The 24,737-nt window shown below is 39.3% G+C and overlaps 1 protein-coding gene across 1 annotated transcript; it reads left to right on the top strand.

The window, feature by feature from the left end:
- The first annotated feature begins 21,068 nt into the window (after nt 1-21,068).
- LOC122789175 (transcription factor HES-5-like) lies at nt 21,069-24,154 on the top strand. Its single transcript, XM_044056422.1, has 3 exons — nt 21,069-21,160; nt 21,646-21,826; nt 22,638-24,154. Exons 1-3 carry the CDS (start codon nt 21,095-21,097, stop codon nt 22,979-22,981), a joined length of 591 nt encoding a protein of 196 aa, XP_043912357.1. The 5' UTR covers nt 21,069-21,094; the 3' UTR covers nt 22,982-24,154.
- Nucleotides 24,155-24,737: the final 583 nt, after the last annotated feature.

Raw genomic sequence — 24,737 nt, 5'->3', positions numbered from 1 at the left:
AGTGTATATAATCAATTACCATTTGTCATGTATATAGTTTTTTTTTTCTTTATGATGGAGTGCTGTATCTGTCATTTATCATTTGTGTAGTGTTAGCTGCGTTTTTCATTTGTTAGGCAGATTTCTACAACTAAAGATAAATTGTATCACAGATCTAGCCTCCATGTATTTAGTAACGATTTACTGTAAATGCACAGTTTGGGCAAATACAACTGCACACTCACTTGGACAAACTATATAGACTTGACAAAAAAGTTCAAGACACTCCTCCATCACTTTTGGTGAACATCTTGCAATGAACAAATATGTTTTCTTGTGCCAAAACACTCATTCATTACAGATAGATCTCACGTGATCATGGAGATCAGCTAAGAGATGCAGCAGTAACTAAACCATGAAATGAATAAAACGTTTCCAAGGAAATGGTTGGATGTTTATAAAGATCAAATGGCTTGGTCTGCCTACTCATTACTTTACACATTGATTAAGCAGCAGTCTACTTTATAATTCAATTCCTTCCCCTCATTTCTGAGACAGTCTTACGTCTTTGCTATATCATCTTGAATTTTTCGGCAGATTTTGATTGACCATAATTTCTGGAAAGTGTTCAATATATCTACAATCTTTTGTGAGAAAGAGATCTTTGCGAGTCACCTCTGACTTACCTTTCCCAATTTTCAGTTTGTGCTCCATTGGTCTTAAACTATTTCTTGAAAAGTGCTTCAATTCTGTTACATTCTGTTACTTTATTTTATTTTGAGCACCTAAAATTTTATATTATGTCTATCCTCTCTCTTTTCTTCCTCATAGGTATACATTAAGTTCCTTTAATGTGTCACTGGTTATCTCCTGGATAATATCCATTAGTACAATGGTTGCTCTTCTCTGAATATTCTAACCTTGTCTGTCTTTGCAGAGATGGGGTGCACCCTCAGAGCTCTGCACAGTATTTATGATAGGGGCTCAGCAATTGTTTTGTCTTCCTTCTTTATAGTAGTAATGCTTCATGCTCATAGTTCCACAGTCGTCCCAGATATTTTTACTGTCCTCACACACTGATTTCTCACCCTAATGTCATAAGTCTCTCTCCAGTTCAGTAAATGAAAATAATTCCCTTCGCTTGGTCTAGTCTATTTTTTTGGCCCTCCACAAGCTACATTATGTTTTACTTCCTTAGGCATTAAATCTGAGCTGTGATATACTTGGTGCACTGTTTAATAAACTTATACTTCATATCTCCTGTACCTTCCTGCAAAATGAAATATTCCATGCCATTTTCCTTCCGGTCCCTTGCATTGTCACTTACCTAGGTATTACACAGGACATGTGTGACTGCTAAGCATTGTGTCAAACTCTGTTAATAACTCCTTTTTCCTTATTCTTGGTATCAATAATTCTTGTGTTCTTTTATCCAAGTTGCTGTGTTACAACCCTCTCAAAGTCTGTTTGCCATGTCTGTATTTATACATTATATGGCATCATGCCAAGTGCTTTATTACAAATCCAAGAATAACACATTTATAATCCCATCCTGATTTACTTTGTAACCCAGAGAGCTCAGTTAAATTTTATGCCAAGCCAAACACAACTTTGTAAGTGCAATTGGCCCATTGTATTGGAAAGAAGATCTAAGTAAGATTCATGAAGCTAGTCCACAGTGAATAGAGCTGGTGCACAGAGGAATTTCTATATTATAGCACTATGCAGTTCACAGATGCACTATTAATGTGCACTAGTGCCACAATGAGATCCACCTCCCTGTGACCCTGAATAGGATAAAGTGGATATCAGTGAATGAATGAACTTCAACTGCATAATGCACTGAGGCAGAGACAAGAGAGAGCAGCTGTTTGAATGAAGGCACCCAGCAGAACAAAGTGCTGTCATTCACAGCATATCAAACTGCACCTCAGAAAGTACAGCTGGAGTTGTGCCTTCAAAGAAGGTGCAAAAGTGATGTGTTTTACAGCTGGCTGTGGCTACACAACATCATTCTAGACCATTTAAAACAATAACTAACTAACTAAATACAAAATACTCCCTCATGCAGTAAATGTCAGTATCTTAGTACACAATGCACAAAGCATGTGCACACCCACAACTGCACTGGTCAGTGTAGCCATCACACCTACGGATTCCTCTAATGTGAGACTGAGATCCTTATTTCATTACAGCGTCTCCATCCTTAACAGCATGCAAAATAATGCTGATACATATTCATCTACAAAGATGTAGAAACTTTTATGAATCTTGCTGCATATCCAAGCACACCAGTATCTCAGGAACAGTTATCCTTCTGCACTGGTGTATATCCAGCATGTCAACAAATTACTATAGTGGTTACAACACCGGTTGGAGCAAACTGTTCCCCTTTAGGATGAGTAGTAAATTTCAAATGCATCCATAATGTAATTATACAGTGCTATACCTGTGAATCTGCAGGCTGTGTACATATATAAAAATCCCATTCAGTCATAAACGTAAGCAAATATGCACACACTCACAGACGTATCACTTGTAGTGTAAGTGTTTGTGCGTATGCACAGTGCATGTGCATGTATGTGTCTGTTTATTAGGCTCATACATTCTGGCAGTTTAGTCCATAGGGTTAAGGAAATAAGTTGCTAATACACTTCATCCTGCTCAATATATGATGCATTTCCCTGAGCTGATCTGAGAGAGGCTATGCTGTGTTACTGCATTAGATTCTATGAAAAAATCTTGCTTGTTACATTCTCTCTCTGTCTCACTCTTGTACAAGTTACAGCTAACTCCTAGAGTGTCATCAGAGACAGCCACCACTATCTGCATTGTTTACAAGGGGAAATGGAAATAAGTTGCCAGGTCTTTCTTCCATAACACACACACACACACACACACACACACACACACACACACACACACACACACACACACACACACACACACACACCTATGGACAATTCAGAGTCCGCAGTCCACCTGCTGCATGTCTTTGGAATGTGATAGGAAACCAGAGCACCTGGAGAAAACTAACAATAATACAGGGAAGATGTGGAGACTCCACACAGAAGGCACCCCAGCCAAGAACTGAACCATGGGCCAGACAAGATCAACCACATGCCTCCTACTCGGGTTGCCACCTTTCATTGTGGCTAAAACTAGAGTAAGGCCACACCCCTTGCATCACATGTAACCCCGCCCATTCCTGCCTCTCACCCATCCATGTTCAGCCCATTTTGTGTTGTCACTATGGCATCAGTGGATGGGAATGCCCCCTTTACATTCCTAATGCCTGCTTTTAGCCGATTTACTATGCTTTTCTGTAAGAAAGCATAGTAAATCAGCCAATTTAACAAACTCCGATAGTCTGTTTCCTTTTTTTGAAAGAAAATACTGGAGTTTATACAGTGTTTTCTGAACTACTGGAGAATCGGTTTGATTTCTGGATAGCCCAAAAGAAAAATGGCAACCCCACCTCCTACACATGGCAAAACCCCATGTCTATAAGACCAAGTGCTCTGTCGCTCAGCATTCATCCTTAAGAGATTACAAAGAATTGTTTAAAACAGCAACATATAAGACCCGTATTTATGGGGACATGACAGGCAACTCTTATTTATGGATACGGATAGTAAGATACACACATGAAAATGTTTTTAGTCCCTTTAGTCTTGTATACAGATCAGACATACTTTTATCAACCCAAAGAGAAGTTGTTGACAGTAATTAATACAGAATTGAAGGAATTTATCTAGGAGGGAAAGAGAGCAAGAGTTAAGTGGGATAACTTGATCCTTCCAACAAAACAAGGTGTTTTAGGGTTTTTTTAGGCTGTGTGTGGTTATCAATATTTCCTGGGACATTATTGGTGTGAAGTGGTTTGACGTGTTTTAGGTTTACTTGATTTAAAGGAATATGTTAGAGTTACACAGTTAAAGCTCATATACATAACAAAAGCAAAAGGTTATAATTCAAAATGGAAAGGGATGATGACAAAGCAAGGGAGAAGTTCAAGAAACAGAGAGAGAGAGAGAGAGAGAGAGAGAGAGAATGATTTTGGATGTAGATCCTTAAGGAGAATAATAACAACTGTACAGAATATTATATTATTAAAGTAGCAGAAAGTATCCGAAGAGCTAAGCCAATACAAGAATGGAGAAAGGAGATTTTGCCAATATGGGTGACTGCAACTAGATGTACAGAAAATAGACAGGGGGGGCTGGAGAAACCTGGTAAATGAACCAAGATATTGGGAGCAAATAACTCAAGCAGGAAAGGTAATAGAGTGGGATGAGGCCAATAATACATTTGGACTGTAGGCTAAAGACTGCCTTCCCTACTATAACTTGATCTCAGAGTACAGGCAATGAGAAAAGGTTAGGGGAATTTTAAGTGAAAGACCTGTTCTGGTAGAGTTTTAGTTGAATCTAAAACAGAAGCAACTGTTAAAAAGGGACAATTAGTAGGGCATATAAAATACTGCATGATAACTTTAGGAATCAATCAGAGGAGGTTAGAAAAAATTGGGAAGCAAGACTTGAAAAGCAATTTATAGGAAAACGACTGAAAGGCATATGTATGGCTCTCAAGTATGCAACCAACTATAGAAGGTTAAGCTCTTTACTTGGAAGTATTTGCACAGGTATGTTTATACCCCATGCGGACTTCAAAGAATTGTTTTCCTCCGGTAAATAGCGAATGTTAGAGGTGTAATGGAGAAGAGTGAGATAACTGAGAACATATGTTTTGGGAATGTCATTACAGAGTACTCTATCAGAGCTACTGGGTGATCAAATGGCTGTAAGTAAGGAAATTATTCTTTTGAGCTGGGATACAGGATTTGAATTGCCTAGATATAATAAGGCCTTATTAAATTTACTTCTTTTGGCTGCTAAAAAAGAATTACTAGAAAATGGAAATTAAAGTCTACACCAACTGCATTTTAAGTATTGAATATTATAAATGAGATAGAACCGTAAGAGAGATCTTTAGAAAGCCAATTTTGTGGGATAAATATATATAGATTAATGTTCAAGAGGAGGAGGAGGAGTGAGGTTTAAGGGAAAGAAGAGATTAAGCAATTTTTGTAATGTTGGACTGATGATAGTAGCAAAGAAAATGTATGTGAAGTATATTGTATTTAAATGGAAAATGTTAAAATGGTTTGTTTTCTTTTCTGTTAATATCTGTTTGCCAATGTCTTAAGTGACAGTTTAATAAAGGTATTAAAAAAGCAATGTATAGATAAAATGCATAGTTTTATTTTGTAGTTAACCACACATAATCCATGAATTCTACAAACAAAATTTGCTTATTTAACATTTGTTTACCAGGAAAGTCCGACTTAGAACAAAGCCAGTTTTCAGGCCTGGGGAGAAATGCTCCAGACGCATGTCTTTGTGACGTGGAAGGAAACTGGAGGACCCTGAGGAAACCCACATGAATGCAGGGAAGACATGCAAACTCTGCACAGAAGGCACCCCAGCCGAGAATTGAACTGGAGAACCTCTTGCTGTGTGGCAACAATGTTACCGCTACTGTCGCTACACTGCTTTGCCACTGAAGTCGTATTATCAGTTTCTGTTTAATCCACTAGGATAAAAATGCTTCAAATTTTATTATAAGAAACATTTCTTTTTATAGGTAAATACTAGGATAGTAGTCTGCAGACTATTACAAGCCTAGCCAATAATCAGAGGTCAGAATCAAACTCTTTCATAGTTCATATAGTCAACTTTTTGCATATCTTTAACTTGTCTTAGCATTAGTTAAACCTTCAAAAGTCTAATTGTATTTTTCATTTAAATGTAAAACCACAATCTGTACTGAAACATCATTCCTAGTTTTAAGAAACTTTAGACACAATGAGGTAGGCAGCTGTGCACAATGAGCTGCCATGCACAGAGTGTATGCAATTCAGAGACACTTTAGGTAGAAGTGGTGGAGGCTAAACTGTTCATGATATATGCTAATGGCTGAACAAGCAGATGCTATTTTTTTAACTTATTTGTTGACTGGGTAATTCCACTGGACAAACTGTCCCCTTTTCAGGGGTGACCCAGGAGTACTGTCTGGTTATGTGACTTACTCAAGAGTCACACAGCAGGCAACAAAAGGTGGAAAGAATCAAACACTGTACCACAGGCACAAAAAGCAGCTCATTAAAAGCTCAGAGTTTGTCTTCTACATTAGCTGCCACATTAATTCATAGGTTCATAGGTTAGTACTAGGCTAACTGCCCTTGTGAGCCATTTTAAGCCTAGCCAGTTATCCCTTGTGAGATTCAAACCCTGCACCTTGTGTTTGTAAGGCAAACACTTTAACCATTAGGCCACCCTCCCAACCCATAGCATCAGTATTAACATGAGGTGCTCAGTGTATGCAAATGAGGTAAACAAGATGGTGGGGTGATTAGAAAAATGTATAAAGAGCACTGCGTGATACATACACCAGCACTAATGGTAATCACTGCGGCAAAATCCTTTCATACATGTTGCAGAATCATGGAAATATGCAGGAGTTTGCTGCAGAATTAGTGAAAGTTTATATCTAACAGGTTATCATTGCCACTACAAGCCATGGTCATGTTTGTTATTGCCCTCCGAGGTACTGTGTCATCCAACCAAACTTAACATTTCATGGTTATTCTCTGTAGTAGGGACACCATACAGCAACTGGTAGACATGATTTTCTCATCTGCAGCCCCATGGGAATCATAGATTACCCATTCCAATTTATAGAAGGGTGTATGTGGCTTTACATATACTAGCTACTGGGACCTTTCAATGGCTAACAGGGGACACATTGGGAGTATTCCAGGAATCTGCCTCAAGCATACTCTACCAGTTCCTTGATGCCACACTACAGTATGTGGGGGAGCATATGTGGTTTCCACATACCACAGAGGAGACAGCCAATGCCATGTGGAACTTCTATGAAAAAGACAATTTCCCTGAGGTTCTGGGGCCGTATGCTGCACCCACGTTGAAATAAAGGCAGCACCTGGTCCCTTGGGGAAAAAAATGTGTGAACTGGAAAGTTATAGTTCCATTAACTGGAAAGTTGTCTTTATTGCAGAAGGTATCACCTACAGTGTGTCTACAGACCATACAGGCAGTTACCATGACTCCCACATATGGCATGTGTGACCTTTACTAATGGTTTGTGAGGGATGACTTCCCCAGAGCATCCTTTTAGTGATGCCAGGTATATTCTAGGCCCTAGCTGATAACACCCATCCAAAATCCACAGAGTGTGATAAGGCATAGTTGTATACATTGTCTGTCTCAAACACTGGTAATTGTACAGCATATGTTTGAGCTGCTGGTAGTGCCCTGCAGTGTGACCTTGGCACATGTTCAAAATTATTTTCAGTGTGTGTAACATTATACAATATAATCATTATGAAGTAGTTGTAGCAGGGAGGCCAACTGCAGGATGAACATCTGAAAATACACCAGGAAATGGAGGGTGAGCCAGATGCGGAGTCAGCGGAAGTCCAATCGGTAAAGAATTAACACGTTACATGGAGGTGGGTACAGTAAACCATGCCAGTGGCAAAGAAGCAGTAGCTGGCACACAGCTTCAGCCCACAGTAAAGCATATGTACAATAGTAAAAGTGATGACTGCTCACTGCATACTGTGCATCAGACACAGGCAGCCCAAGTAACAAAGTACAAAGGGCATGGCACAGCTATCATCATATGCACAGGTGGAGGAGGCAGCACACGTTTTCATTGTCCTCCACAGAGAAATGTGCAAAAGCATGAACTCCTGGAACATCATCTTTCCTGTCTGGGAAAGTAACCACTTGGCCACCAATGAAAAAACCACAACCGGTAGCAAATTACACACATTGAAGTGGGGGGCTTCACCCCCACCCCCACCCCCTACTAAAATATACTAACTTCGAGATCACACTATAGTGGAGAAAGGGCAAACCTCATCATGATGGCCAAGTGGTTACTTTCTTGGACAGGAAAGACGATGTTCTAGGACTTTGTGATTCTGCAGTTATGATGTTTTGGTCAGCCATTTTCAGACTTGCAGTGGGCTGCGATGTTATGAAGGGGAACCATATATATATATATATATATATATATATATATATATATATATATATATATATATATAGTGTGTGTGTGGGTGTGTGTGTTTGTCTGTGTATACATATATATATATATATATATATATATATATATATATATATATATGTGTGTGTTTGTGTGTGTGTGCATGTGTATGTAGCTATGTATAATGTGTGTGTGTGTGTGTATGTGTGTGTGTGTATGTATGTATATGTGTGTTTGTGGGTGTATATATATATTTATATATATATATATATATATATATATATATATATATATATATATATATATATATATACACATACATACATATATATGGTTCCCCTTCATATGACTGAATTAACATAAGCCTGAAACTCAAAAGCCTGAAAACATAAAAAAATACATATACTGACTTTAAACAACATAAACCATATTAATTTCCACTAAGTATAAACAGGGGGCAAGCCCCCCTGCAGCATCCATGTGGGGAGCTGCACCCCCCCCCCCCACACCCCCTGCTACTTAAATATATCATCTCCAGGATTGTACTTCATTACACTAAGTGCAATCACGGAGTTGGTATATTTAAGTAGCAGGGGGTGTGGGGGGCGCACCCCCCACATGGGGGGTGCAGGAGGGCTTGCCTGCTTATACTTAGTAGAAATTAATACGGTTTATGTTGTTTAAAGTCAGTATATTTATTTTTTGTGTTTTCAGGCTTTTGTTTTCAAGCTTTTGAAGTTTCAGGCTTTTGTAGTTTCAGTCATATGAACGGGAACTATATATATAGATATATATAAAATTAGTGCATTACAAGTATGAGGTGGTGCTGGAGGGAATTATTGCAAAAGGCTTTGTGATGGACCACTATTACTAGTTATGTGAGGCACTGGGGGCTTAGTGGTGTGCGCATGTGCATGCTTGTGCACGTGTGTGTGTTTCTATGCCTCATCAGTAGTTGCAGTACTGTAGTTTAATTTATTTATTTGTATTTGTTTAAGAGGGTACAGCACTGATCTCCATGGACCTTTCAGTTCCTTGAACTGATTCTGTGGAGATAATGGACATGTCCATGTAATGCATGGAAGATAAGCAACCGTCATGTGAATGCCACCCCAGAACTTGGAGTGAAGCTCCAAATGTGGTGGTGTTACCATATTCATAAAGGATGTGCACACCTCCAGACTGGTAGCCCAACATAACGCATCAGAGATACTTCAGGTGTAGCTAACATTGGATAAGACAGCAGTTCAGGTCGTAGCCTGCTATAGGTCCCTAACCATGTCCCAAGGCTTGCACTCCACATTCCTAAGCACCCTGGAGAATATTAGGGTCCAACCTAACACTCTCTTACTAGGCGACTTCAGCTACCCTCCATTAACTGGGTAAACTACTCATGTACCGCTACACTTGCCCAATGTTTCTGGAGTTCATTAATTCCAATGCCCTCGACCAGCTCGTTCTTACTCCCACTACAGGTAGCAACATCTTTGACCTGGTCATTACTAACATGGGTGACCATTGCTCTACACCAATAGTCTGCTCCTTCCTGGTTAGATCCGACTACAAACTAATCACCTTAGAAATTCACATCCCTCCCACTCATCCCTGCAAAGGTAACCACCATGAAAAACTTCTCCAAAGCTAACTTTGGGCTCCTTAAAACAGAGGTACCCATGCAAATGGAGAATAGTTGCATGACCGCAGAATCATACACCAATGCACTGTACAAACACATACACAAATGCATGGATCTCGCCATACCAAGACGCTCTCCTCCAAAAAAAGGAAGCCAGTCTGGTGGTCCCCTGCCATAAACAAACTACAGCAGAAGGAGGAAACTGATGTGGAATAAGGTGAAGTCCCAAGACTGGAAAAAACTCCCTTATCAGCCTCAACAAAAAGTTGAGATCCCTCATCAAATCCTCTAAAGCTAGCTATGAAAACAGAATTGCAGCAGATAGTAAAGACAACCACAAGGCCTTTTATAGTTATGTAAAGAATCTCCAGTGCAATAACCAGATTTGCTATGAACAACTGCACAATGGTACCTCTTATACTGAGCCAACAGATATTGCCAGTATACTGGCCGACAGATTCAGTGCCAGCTTTACCCCTCCCCCCAAAGGACCAATCACAATGCCAGTAGATTGTCAGGCACCCAGTATTACTGCTGCACAGGTTAAAACAGCACTGTCCAAGGCCAAGAATACAGCTTCTATGGGATCTGACAATATCCCTGGCTGTGTTCTACATGAACTACAGAGTGAACTGGCACCTCCCCTGTGTGCCCTGTTCAATCACAGCCTCACCTCTGGCTTTGTCCATACCAAATGGCACACTGCTACAGTTATCCCTCTCCACAAAGGAGGAGTAACTACAGACCCCGGGAACTATCACCCCAGTTGCCTGATGAGTCTGGTATGCAAAGCTATGGAACGCATCGTCATTGACCTAATGAACAAGGGTACAGGGAATCTCCAAACTCTGGATCCCCCACAGTTTGGTTTTGTGAAGGGTAGATCATGCCTGCTCAACTTGGTCGACTTCTTTCAGTCAGCCACTAGAGCTGTGGATGAAGGCAAGGTGGTTCATACAGCCTACCTTGATCTGGCCAAAGCTTTTGATACCATTCCCCACACAGGAATCATATAAAAACTCACTAAGCTTGGCATCAACCCCTATATCACTAGGTGGGTTGCAAACTGGCTCACAGATAGAACCCACAGTGTGAAAGTAGCTGACTCCAAGTCAGACTGCCAACTGGTTATGAGTAGAGTCCCACAGGGTTCGGTCCTGTGTCCCCTTCTGTTTGGTATCTACTTCTCTGAAGTCCAGGCCAACACGAAGGGACTCTAGCTGACAAAGTTCACAGATGATTGTAAGTTGGGAGCTATTATTAACTTTCCAAGTGATGTTGACATCCTGCAGAATGGCCTCACTGAGATCAACAACTGGTGTGAGAACCATGGCCATAAGCTCAGTGCCAAAAAATGTGTCGTCATCCCCTTTGGGAAAAACCCAGTTTCATGAATTACCACATTGATGGTAGTCCACTGAACACAGAAGGTGTTCAAAGATATCTGGGAACACAGGTTGACAGCAACCTGAACACAGAAGGTGTTCAAAGATATCTGGGAACACAGGTTGACAGCAACCTATCTTTTGATCACCACATTGACACTGTGGTCAGAAAGTCCTTCTATGTGGCACATCTCATTACTAAGGGTTTGCATCCAGGAAGAAAGAGGTCATTGTCTCCCTCTACTCTTCCCTCATTAGGCCAGTCATCGAGTACAATGCCTCCATTTGGCATGTACCTCACTAGGCAACTGCAACAACTGGAGAGGCCGCAAAAGTACATCACAAAGAGGATCCTAGGCCTTTAACACTTGTCCTAATGGACAGACTCAAAAAACTCCAACTATTCTCTGTCCCGTATCGCCTACTTTAGAGGTGATCTCTGCTTGACTTATAAAGCCATGTCTGACTCAGCTCTGTTAGAAATGCTACATCTAAAGAAATCCCAATCTCTCCACACCACAAGCTCCAGAGGCCTCAACCTCATTACCACAATTAACCAAACATGCTTGAGGGACAGGTTCATAACCCAGAAACTGCCCATGCTATGGAACAGACTTCCCATACATGTCAAGCAGAGCAGCTCGCTAACCCTCTTCAAGAGAAATCTTGATGAGTGGATGGGAAACAGAAAATTCACCCCGGGGATCACTCCAGTAGGTCTTCTCGACAGAGGCACTGAGAGGGAGCTAAGGTGGGGTGGCACTATGCCAGGGTAATCCTATAGGCTAGGCTTGTAAAGGCACCATGGCCATTAGCCTAGTGCACACCTCTGAACCTATGAAAGCTGCCTCAACTGGGAGTTTCATAGATAGTATCACAGTCCTAGTTAGATGCATGCATGCTGCATGACTGTGGGTGGCATCTGCTACCAGACATGAGCACTGCTATGACTATCATGACCTTAGGGATGCTGTCTCCTGCCCAAAGGCATCTCTGCACCTGGTGTCACTGTGGAAATGTCTTTCTGTGATCATGACCTTGGCCATCCACATCCATAATGGCTACCATCCATGGAAGCAGAGATAGATCATTTATGTGAACCACACTTGCTATGCAGCAGCAAGCCTGGGAGAACCTACCCTGCTCCAGTACGAGATCACTTCTGTCAAAAATGTCACACATACACTTTTGGAGTTCATACTGCACACCCTGAAATACCCATATCGCCTCTGAAAAAGGCTGAGCTGGTACTAGCCTGTGCCTCCAAAATGGCTTGTGGATATGTTAGGTTGCATCTTTTATCACTGTTGGCTAAGGGGAATGGGTGATACCCATGCCTTCGACACACAGCAGGACATGCACCCATTTGCTCCCTCACCTTACTGAGTTTTTTTGCAGACATTGATGTTCGGACCACAGGGGTGGCACATTGCTCTCATTGTGAGCCTCTGCACTAACCTGTCATTCCTGCATGGTGTATGTCTCTTGGTTGTTCACAGGCACAGAGGTTGTGTTCATGGTCTGGGTAGGAGATCTTGTGGTCACACATTCTGTGCCCAACACTGACACTGTACACCCAGACCATGCCAGCTATTTACCGCCATCATTATCAGAATCAGATGAATCTTCAGCATCTGGCAGAGGAAGTTCCATAATGGTGTATCATCTGTGAAATCGGCAAAGCACAAAGCCCAGTGCAAGTATAACCTATCATCTCTAACCTACTTCCAATGTAGATTTGCTACTACATTGGTTATCAGCAATACTGGATAATGTGCCTTGCCTTGTGCAGGTGCCCATGGAGGTCATATTCCCAAGATACCTATGTTATCTATACCAAACTGCATCCATGACATGTTCAGTAATAAAGGGAACAATGAGAATTAATCATGGTGGAATACAGAATTTTCCATATCCATCGGGGCATGACCAGTGGATACTCTCTGGGCATTCTGTAGTTCAGGTCCAATGTCAGATGCCTTACCATGTGACTGTGAGAAATCTGCTTCACCTCTGAAAAATGCTAGAAACTCCTCTGTCTCCATCAAAGGTGGCATGACCAATAACCACCCCCTTTATAGGTTCATATATGAATATTATACTAACTGCCCTGAAGGACCATTTTAAGCTTAGCCAATAATCGGTCATCAGAATCAAACCCTCTACCTTGTGTCTATGAGGTGAAGACATTAACCATTGTGCCAAATCCAACCTCCAAAAAAATTTACTTAGCACCAGTTCCTGTCTTGGCGCTCTTAGGTTCATAGGTGAATGCTAGCCTAACTATCCCAAGAATCCTTTTTTAAGCCTAGCCATTCTTCTCAAGGTGAGAATCAAACCTTTTGCTTTGTGTCTTGAGGTGAGCACCTCAACCATAATGCCATCCCCCACCCCTAAAACAGTGGTAATCACAGACTGCCCAACTTTCAGAGCATTCTGAAGTTTGTTCATAGGTGAATAATATGCAATCTGTCCATAAACTTTTGCAGGTCTAGCCAATAACCATACAATGGTTGACAATGAGAATCCACCCCTGTACCTTGTGTCTAGGTGATAAACACCTTAATCATTATGCCAATCCCCAACTTTGCCCTATTTTCCTGTGAAAGACAGTGAGCAAATTTTCCCACATCATGGGTAATATTAGTGGTCCTACATTTGACCTGCTTGTTAGAGTGGTCCTGGATACTGACTGTATTGATGTCAACAACAAAACCCTGCCAAGTAAGCTCATGGTAGGGCCAGTCAGCAGGCTTGTACTGGAGGAGTGTGGAGATGCAATGCCTGCAGCAACACTTCATTCTCTGTATCAGACAACTTGCTCTTCCTGGTCTTCCCATTGCTAGGCACATTGCTGTGTGGATAAGACTCACACCATTATGGACTGCTGGCCCAGCTAGCTATTCTATGCACATTGTAGTACCCTTCCTGCACACTGAGTTGAGACTATTAACAGTAGACCTAGAGGTATGCTTTATAACTAACAATCACTACCAAGCACACACAACAGTACAAATACAAAAACTGATCCACTCCAAAACACACACACACACACGTGCGCACACGCACACATACGCACACACACGCGCGCACACGCACACACACACACACACACACACACACACACACACACACACACACACACACACACACACACACACCTAACCCACTCAGAAAAATAGTCTGAGAGCAAGTTCCCAAACATCACAGTACTTTTGCATAAACAGCCTCTAAATCACACCCTTCCATAGGAACTTCACAGGGTAATACCCACTTTGGTCACCTTCAACAGACACACAGTCACCCACATGCACACTAGCATATAGAGTGTAGCTGTAGTGGTATTGTGTGTGTGTGTGTGTGTGTGTGTGTGTGTGTGTGTGTGTGTGTGTGTGTGTGTGTGTGTGTTTGGACAGTACCATGTTACTATTATACACACTTGTGTGTCTTAGAAAAAAACCTGTACATAGGTGTAGGTATGGCCTATCATATCACAAAACAGTGCTGGCCTACTTTCTTAAAGAGCTACACTTCACATCTGCTTTTGGGTGAGCCTCCCATCAACCTTCCTAGAAGTTGTGTATAGCTTCTCTGTGCTAAAACTAATTTTTCTTTCTTTCTTTCTTTCTTTCTTTCTTTCTTTCTTTCTTTCTTTCTTTCTTTCTTTCTTTCTTTCTTTCTTTCTTTTTATACAGAAACATTAATGCACAACTACAGACAAGGTCTGAAATACTGTATAGTTGTATACATAATGAAGTAGAATTCCAGCTTCTGACAGTGTTGATTGCCTTCAAGAGGTGTACCTCATTGTGTGAATGCTTCTCTATGACATCTTCTGTTGCATACTGAAGCAATATGGATCAGTCAGAATTTATATTGTGCTGATTTGACCCACTGAATGGGATGATTATGTTAATACGGGCTCATCTCATTAATTTCTGTGACTTGCTCATTGTATGCTTTGCACCTTGGCATACATCTTACATAGGTCTATACAGCTTCATGCAGACACCTGAGCACCTGTGGGATGCAGTGTGCATGCATGGCCCTGGTCATGGCAAAGGGTGGTTATGTACACTTTCCTGCTGTTGTCTGCTCAGAATGGAGGGCCTACAGAGTAATAGCTACATAATGGTTGCACTCACTGCTGTGCATCATAGGTATGACCACCATTTTTTAAACCTCCCAATCCCATTTACTACTTCTACAAAACTCCATCATCCATGCCAAATCCTGACATTGGCTGCATTACTGAGCTGCTGGATGTTGAATGACAAGTCTCGCACCTGAAACATACTTGTCCATGAGATGCCTACTATACTTCACTTCTATGACCCAGGCTTACAACACAGCTTCTGGGGGCGGTGGTAGGTGCAGGGTTCCCCAGCAGTGCTCACAGGAGACAAAAAAATGCTTTTATCTCATTTATAGAGACCACCGTGACCATTTACATGGGAATATTTACAAGGATCTGCAATGTAAGGTGGATGTCTGGCACTTTTCAACAGGGCTGTTATTGATGTCACTGGTGAGTAATGCAGGCACCATTATAGTTAATTCAAAAGGTATAATTAAGACTTCACAGAGACAGCTTCTGATATGTCCTGTAAGTGTATATATATTTTGGGACTCTTGTTATAGCTGTGTGTGATGTTTAGACTGCTTATGTACCTATCTATTTGATCCACAGCACAGGAGGCCATAGCAGAGAATACCCAGCTGTACAGCAGGAGGGTGGAGCACCTTCCAATGTGCAGGAGTGAGTATATCTGTTTCTTACTGTACAGGTTAACATATCTTCACACCTCTCATCTATCAGCGGTGGTGCATACCACTCCTGATTTTGCATCATACTTTGTTCCTGACCCTTATAACAGTTTTGATTTTCCAGTAAACCACTGAGGATTAGAGGCACCCACTAATGGAGTTTCATACTTCTTAATGGTGAAATATGCACAGTGATGCACAGAACTGTGTTTCTATTAACTTTGTTTTGGATAAATTAGTGGTTTATTTAAAAAATTGTCCCTAATTTTGGACCTTTGTCCAAACATTTTGTATGTCTTGGTCTAGACGTCTGGAGTAAATAAGTTAAGAGGTATGGATTGCCCTTTCCTGACTACAGCCATTGAAAAAAAACACTGATTACACACTATAGACACCTTATCCTACTTCGAGTATATTTAATCATTTTTTCTTAAGTGTACATAGCCTATCAGCTGTTGAACTTATTTATGCCACTGCATTATTCGTTTTGTGGGTGGTGTGCCCCCCACCATTATGGGGCTAGCATGGGGGAGATTGTTCTGAGTGTGTTTTCCATCTTAGCAGACTGTTATCCAAGGCTGTACCTGTGATTCCATTTAATAATGTCACATATATCAGATTAAAATTGTCTGCTATTCCCACTGAACTTTTGTCTCGAATCTACTGCAGTTATCAGTGTATCTGTTTAATATTGCCTTGGTGCAGTTATTTCATTGTATGTTTGCATTTCTCTTCCCCAGCCTTTTTGTAGCTATCCTTTCTCCTAAATAAATATTTAGAAGTTGTTATGTTGTTTTATGTAATTTATTGTCCTTTTGAAAGCAGCAGCATTAAGAACAGTGTCTGTGGCTACACCACTGATTACCAAACCTCAATATCATACCCCACATACAACATCAGGAGCTCAACTTTCCAGGCCCACCTCCTCAGAACCAGCATCAGCAGAGGTGAGCATTACATCACCCAGAAGCAGTGGGCTGAGGTGGTGGTGGGGATGTGGTGGACTGGCATCTTGATGCCCACATCAGACATGTACAGTGGTTCTTCCTGTGGCTGACTGAATCACATCCCTGTCCACCACTGGCTACTCCATCTGAGCCAGGGCCTAATGGTGAGAGTGCCCAAGGTGGTGTCTAGCCTCTCACTGGGTCACTTGGGGCAGGGTAGTACTCTTGGCATCCTTACACTATTCCCCCATCCTGATATCCCCCCCTTTTGTGTCTATGCCCAAACTTGTTTCTTGCATAATCCTCCCCACCACCATTGTTTTCCCTCTGTTTGTCTGATATATCCTAACTCACTATACTCCACCTCGCTCAATGTATCAGCACTTTTCTTGTAAAGCTTATCTGACTTTGTGTGTGTGTGTGTGTGTGTGTGTGTGTGTGTGTGTGTGTGTGTGTGTGTGTGTGAGATTCTGCTAACTACTGCAGCCTACTACTTATAATTCATTCAATTTTCCTTACGTCGTCCCCACTTAACCTTCTTGTTATATAGAAAATGGGCACCTATCCCACAAAATAAATATATTGCCTTTCCTTCTTCCTGTCCCCATCCTTTTCATTCTTTAGCATTTTCCCTTATGTGTTTCCACTCTCCTTGCTTTTCTACTTTCCATACTGTTCTATATAACCATTTCCACCCTTCAAGCTGGTGAAAATAGATTTAAAAAGTGCAGTGAGCCCTTTAAGGCTGCTGACTTCCTTCATGCCTGGCCATATCTGTGCATACGAAAATGCACTCTGCCACATAGTGTGCATACATAAGCCATGTTGCCATGATTTCATCACTGTATTCATCAGCTGACACTGGGAGACATGTTCCCTCTTCACAGGCCCTCCTGAAGCCCTGATGTTTTTTTTTTAATTAGCAGCTGTTTTCACATGGCTTTTCCCTTTTGTTAACCATTAACGAGCTTAGTCATGTCACACCTGAAAGGTAAACCATAGCTGACTCAGCTTAATCACAGCTGCTAGGTTTCTGAATCCCAGGGCATATGTTTATTAACTGAGACACCGTCACCAATGAAATACCTAAGGAAAGTAAACTCTTAAGCCGATCATCTCCCACTTGTGCTTATTTTTCAAGAAGGATTGCATCACCCTGCAATCCGTCAATGTTGCGGCTTTGTCTCCATATCCAGAATATTTGTAAATACTACCCCATTAGTGGCATAAACATGGAGAAAAAGAAGCATTTAAAAAACAAAGAAGTCATATTTTCTTTATCCTGAAAGTCATGTGATCTTGGTTAAAGATACAGCACCTACTACAGTCTCTGACTTAGTAAGATATTAGCAGCATGTGAAAACACTCTGAAAAAAATTAACATCTGACAAAAAAAAGTGCATGTTGAACAACCTTTCTCCCATAAAACATTGACATTTTTTTCATTTTTGTGTTTTATATTTCACATATGTTCTTGAATCTTATATCTAGTCTTTCTTTACTCTAAATAATACATCACAACTATATTTTAACAAATACACAACGTTGTCAGTTCTGTAAGGGAAACAGGTCTTACTTTGGTACCACTCTTTTTGGATATAAAGTCTTTCACCTTTTTGTACACAGTGACAGATGTCCGACTTAACATTCTTGCTGTGACTACATGCTGTGGGTTCTCTGCATTATTCTTCAGACTAATCCATATTTTTCCTGTTCGAGAGCTCGAACTGACTGGTCTGTATCCTTGTTCTCTTTCAACACCTACAAAGTGGCAGTACATATGCAGTCTTCCGGTCCAAGCGTGCCTCCTTTCTCTCTATAATTTGTTAATGAGACCACGTCTGAGCTGCTGTGAATTTCTGGAGTGAATCATTTCAGGTTCCATTGCCCTGTCCAGATTTAGAACCTTTTCTTTGTGGGTTTGACTAGATAAAAACATACATAATCTTGTCTAGAATATTTCTGTTCAAGTATATTCCCGATGTTAAACAGTCAGTCTGTAAGTTAAATTTAGCAGCTATATTATCTGGAAGCTGGTCCAGAGGGGTAAAGCTGTAGTTTCTTTGGTAAAGGGTTTTATTTCCATAACCCCCATTTGCATACTCTGACTCTGAACAAGTCACTTAACCAGACACATTGCTCCTAGGGCACCCTTGAAAAGGAACTGTGGGCCTACTTGGTTAACAAACGGGTATTATTATTATTGTCGTTGTTGTTATTATTTTGTGGTGAAAGCAATTGTCACTTCAAAATAAATAAACATATAACTGAAATTTAAGTAACTTGCCAGCTTTTAAAGCTTTGAACAAATTTCATTTACAAAATCTAAGCAGATAATGGAATACAAGACAACATAATGTTTAGTATTGCATTTAAAGAATATCACACTCTATACTTTCCATTTTTGACATCTGAATGTACAACACATTAGGAATTAATTAAAGTGCATTGGTCATGTTTAGAAGCATCTTAATTTTTCAATTAATTTCTTTTTTTTTTGTAAAAAATGAAGATTATAGGGTGCTACCTGAGTTTTTATTTTCACTGTTTACATAGTTTTTCTCTATCATCACATGTACACAATAATTTCACGGAAGGTACTTAGCAAATATTTACATGCAGTTGTAAGGCATTATGGGTAATTAAACATAACCAATCTCTTTAGAGGAACTATATCTTGTGTTTTCACTACTGCAGCATCTTGCTTTAATTTTCAATGTGAAGTGTTCCATCTGCAAAAACTAGATGAGATCATGCCTTTCAAGAAAAAAAGAAAGACTATGGTATGCTACATTTAATATAAAAAACACATTAATTTATAAAATAACTTAGGTAGCAAAGCATTGCAAGTTCAGTCTTTCATGATGTCATGGAAGGATTTTCAGCTCTGAGAAAAAATTCAGGGGGACCATCCTTACCAACAAAATAAAATGCAACAACACACTTTTTGTTTCAAAAACTGTATAATTTGGCATTGTATATGGTAAGGAGGTTATATCCAGCTCCAAAGGTTTGTTACTTAACACTTGCTTGAGAACATGACCAATACATTTTAAATATCTTTGCTTAAATTAAAACATATCTCAGTACAAAACACTGATTTTAATCCTTAAAAATACCTTATTTACTACTGCTCATTATGGATTGTACTGTTATATGCCATTTTTATGAGGACATTAAAGCATTGTCATGTTGACCTTTCATGTCTGTTTAATGGCACTCAGCTCTATCTTGCTATTAGTAATGCACCTGACTCTATGCCTTCTCTTTTATTGTTCAGTGTGTACGATGTATAGTTAGCTGCAAAGATATTTATCTCTTTTTAAAGATGTTTATTGTAAAGTCTTTGGACAGAGCAAATACCCTCGGCAATTGAAAGTACTTCTGCACATCTATATATTCTGCATTGCACACACTGTAACCATTTTTTCGGCTACGTATTTGCTGTGTTAGTACCATATTTTTCCTCTGACTTCCAAGTTTCCTTTCTTGTCATATAGCTGCAAATGATTTACACACTTGTCACCATGTTTCTGACGTCAGAATTTTAATTATTTAATACATTAATATTATGCAGTACATCAGTTCGTACAGTGCACTTAATGTAATGTGTACAGGGTACAAAAGCCATGACCTTACCTGTACCAAACCTACCAGAACCAGTTAAAAGAATCAAGGCCATGTAATACTCTAGTATCCTATTTTTTTTTTTTTTTTGCATTTTTACCAGTAACATTTTTCTGTCCCTTTGCCAGTCTCCAAATTAAATAATTAATGAGAATAAATCACCATCCAAGTAGCGTGACTAATTTATTATATATATTTTTTTTTTCAAGTAACTGTACATTGCATGGTCATCACTTCATAGTTAAAAAGAAATCATTTAATGTTATAGTAATCAGTTTTCTTTCTGATTTGTTTGCTTTTCTAACAAACTGCTACTACACTCCATGCAACAGATGTCAGTGGAATGTCCTTATCCTTATATCAGGCAGTGGTTAAGTGTTTCATTAGATCAGTTCTTTCCCACGTTTTCTGTCTCATTTTGAGCCCTCTTTCCATTGTTACTGCATTCAGTCCATCTGCTGGAAACCTATTATCCCCAGGCAGTTCATTCTTCAGGAAGGCACATGTCTGTTGTTCCTTTCTACTCACTGATTGGCTGCAGAGTGTGGGAAACTGTATGAAGCCAGGGACCCACAGGTTTCCCTGCTGCCTGAGATGTATAAATACAGCAGAATCTCCTGCCTCAGCTTATTGACTCCTACCTGACAGTTATTCAATTTGGACAGAAACAGACAAGAATGGCATCAAACAATCTTTGTGTGGTTTATACTGGTGATCCAAATTCTAGCAAGGAAAATAATAAAGTAAGTAATATTTGTATATTAACATCATATAATGTTAAATTAAAATGGGCTACATTCTTATTAAATATCTGCATGGTACTGAAGAACAGATGCAAATTTAGCTGTTGTCCTTTAGAATCTTTTTTTAATGAGACTATTCTGATTAAAACTTCACATTTCTGCATTGTAGTTATTTTTGTATTCATTAATTGAGTAAACTCACTGGTCATAAGTGTCAATTTTCAGGAGCAACATAGGAATACTACATAGCTAACTGACATGTTCAAAATATCATAGTAGGCAAATAAAAGTAGAAGGAATCAAACCCTGTACCATAGGAAACAACTCAATTCCTTAGTCCTCTGCACTAACTGCCAGGCCAGTTATAGTTATAAATTACAACTCAAACTATGTTAAAGACTGTATATAAACTATTGCAATGTTTAGATCAAGCAATGCTGAATGTTGTAAGCCAGCCTTCTAAAGAATTTTAATTATCTTCACAGCTCAGGAAACTGACAGTTGAAAAGATGAGGAGAGACCGTATTAACAACAGTATTGAACAACTGAAGCAATTATTGGAAAAGAATTTCAAGAAACAGCAGCTCAATTCCAAACTAGAGAAAGCTGACATTCTAGAAATGACTGTGAACTTCCTGAGACAGCACCGGCAAGGTCGGAGTAAAAGTAAGTTCTTGGATAGTTTGCCTTCACAATTACTTGGAGTGTGCGTTTATACTTAGGACAGATTATATTTGTTAACCTCTTAAGTGAATAAGAGTTATTTGGCGTGAGTTATACATTTGGTATTTAGTAACATTTCTGTAACACTATACTATGTAGCATTCAGGGCGCACAGGTTCTGTAAATGCAGTGGGTCTGATGCACAAATAGAAATCAGTCTTTTTGCACAGACAGTGTGTTCTTTAGTAACAGAAGGATGTAATATGTTTTGGAGCCCACTCAATTCATATGAGCAAAGGTGTTTATTAGAGGCCTGAATGGAAATTTGCCTAACTTCTTGTCATAGATAGAATTGAAGCCCATGATAACTGATTAAGAATAAATGCATTTTTCATGCTTCACTTAGCTAAAAAGGCTGGCACACAAATAATTCTACACTTAAAAACAAAGCATAGGCTATTCATCATATGGCCTGCATCCACATTTTTTAGTACTTAATCTTACCTAAGAGTGGTTATGATGTACTTTAAAACAGTAGACTAAGAATGTCCTGAACATGAAATTATAATATGTTATTAACAAATGCATTATTGCATTTTCTAATATCAATTATTTGTGCATAATTAAAAAAAAGCAAAACAGTGTGCTTTAATAATGGGGAGAGATTATAGAAATGTTGCACATTATGTTATATAAAAGTATACTATACTATAATATAATATACTATACTATAATAACACTATGCTTGAGTATCACCACATTTGAATCCTGAGAAACAAGCATCTAAACTGACTTATTTTCTCTTTGTTTGCAGGATCCTTGCATAACAGCTCCAACCAGGATTTCAGAGAAGGCTATTCCAGATGTTTACAAGAGACAATTGCTTTTGTCTCCTTCCTCAAACCCAGCACAGAAGCAAAAAATCAAGTGCTGAATCACTTCCAGCAAGGTCAGGAAGCAGATGTACCTGTGCCTTCCCTGTCGTCTCCTTTGAATCAACATCACCTGACACAGGACTCAGTATCTCCACCACAAACTATTTCATATCAGGGTCACTTGAACCAAGACCCTGCATCTATTCCACCATCTACTTCAGGTCAGCATCTGTATGAGCAGGAAACTCTGGCCAGTATCAAAGCATTATGGAGACCCTGGTAAAGATGGGACCAATGTCCTTAAGCACTTCAGTTCTGAAATCAGAAGAAAATATGTCTCCATGAGATTCTGTACCTCCCTTTCATGTTAGAAACATGAATTTCCCTGAAGGCTTTCATTTCTAAAGTGACTGCAGTGCTTTGTAATTGTTTCCTTCATATTGAAGGCTGTCAGTTAAGGACTGAGTGGTTACTTGCATTGTTGTGAGATAATGTTAGTATTATAAAGTGTAAAAATGTGTCCTTCCTATTGAAGGAATTCAGTATTACGTTATCATAATTATGCTTTAAGTATAAGATATTTAGAGATAAACAAACTGATTATATCAGTATGTAATGAATGTAGGAGTAATACTCCAGCCTAATTTTATGAATCATACAGTTTCTGTTGTATCTGTTGTATCTTCTTCATATCAAATGGAGAATAATCCCTACATTATATTTTAAAAAAATATTAATGATACACCTTGTTACAGCAGTATATTTTTCCAAATTGAACTTAAAAAAAATATCTCCAAACTAGCTTTCTCCTTCATGTTGAAGGCCCTTCTGGTATATTATATACTGTAACAAACAGTGCAAAACCTATGCAGTGTGTATGTTCATAACAAAAGACTTGTGAATTGAATGCTTTGACTATATTGGAAGAATTATGTGCACTAAACCACACTGTTTAAAAATTAAATCATTGTATTTCTCAGAAATATACAGAAGGGTAACAAATATTTAATATTTTGAATTATGGGTTCTTATCAAATGTTGCAATGTATTGCTTATATCTTTGTTAAAAGTGCAAACACACATGCATGTATTTTGCATGGGTTACTCTTTATTACTATATACATGTAATACCAGCAGTACAAGTCACTGAAATAAATTTATGCTAAACTTACATTCTTTGTCAGAATGAGAAGTTATCTATAATTGTGTAACCTTTAAATATGCTATTTGAAAATACAAATGCTGTTTAATGGGAAGTTAAGCGCTGTGAATACAAAATACACTTTCTTTCTTAAACCGAAACTCACCCAAAGAAATGAGCATGGAGTTACTGGATTACACAGTGAAGTGTAATTAAAACGATGTTAGTTTAATTTCATGCAGCATGTCTGATGTTTTAAATCATTACTTTGTTGTGTGTTTACTTTTTTTTACATTATGCCATATTTTTCAATAAAATTTTAAATATTACTTGTGTGTATGTGTGTTTGTGTGCTCTGGGATATTTTTACACAAACCCAAAGAGATGCTGGTGTAGAGTCAAAGATGGGGTGGAGCACAACAACTGGGCAGTGCAGGGAAAAAGGAGGAATAGTTGAAGGCTGTTCCTGAGAAAATAAAAGTATTTAGAATATTGGTTAAATGAGATTGATGGCATATCTAATAGACAGAAAATCACATTTATTAGCATCTTATTTTATCTAGGAATGTTCCTGATGCACTTCAAAGCAGTCGGCTATGAACATGTCAAAAGGTGTGAAGCAGTTCTTATCTGCTGGCAGAATCAATATTTCTGCAATTCCGATGTATATAGGGCAAATAGCATTTAGAAAATATATGTATCTAGTTACATTCTGATATTATAATCTTGGTAATGATATATTGCAAATGGTCTTTTTTGTCAAGGCTGACATGGGTACTCACTGTCCAGGTCAAACAACATTTCTTCAAAAGTAAACAACTGAATGAAGAGCCTCATACTCTTCTGCTTGTAACCTGAGATTCTTGTCACTACAAGTTTCTAATATGGTATCTATGCA

The sequence above is a fragment of the Protopterus annectens genome, chromosome 14.part0 (assembly GCF_019279795.1).
Source record: "Protopterus annectens isolate FY-2018-M chromosome 14.part0, PAN1.0, whole genome shotgun sequence".
Taxonomy (NCBI): Eukaryota; Metazoa; Chordata; order Ceratodontiformes; family Protopteridae; genus Protopterus; species Protopterus annectens.
The sequence above is the reverse complement of the archived record's forward strand: the minus strand, read 5'-3'. Positions and strand labels throughout refer to the sequence as shown.

What these genes read in the sequence shown, in the direction of transcription:
- LOC122789175 (XM_044056422.1), top strand. Translation starts at nt 21,095, where the DNA reads ATGGCATCAAACAATCTTTGTGTGGTTTATACTGGTGATCCAAATTCT. An exon ending in CTAGCAAGGAAAATAATAAA is followed by an intron (nt 21,161 to 21,645) that starts GTAAGTAATATT and finishes TTATCTTCACAG; the next exon opens with CTCAGGAAACTGACAGTTGA. An exon ending in CCGGCAAGGTCGGAGTAAAA is followed by an intron (nt 21,827 to 22,637) that starts GTAAGTTCTTGG and finishes CTTTGTTTGCAG; the next exon opens with GATCCTTGCATAACAGCTCC.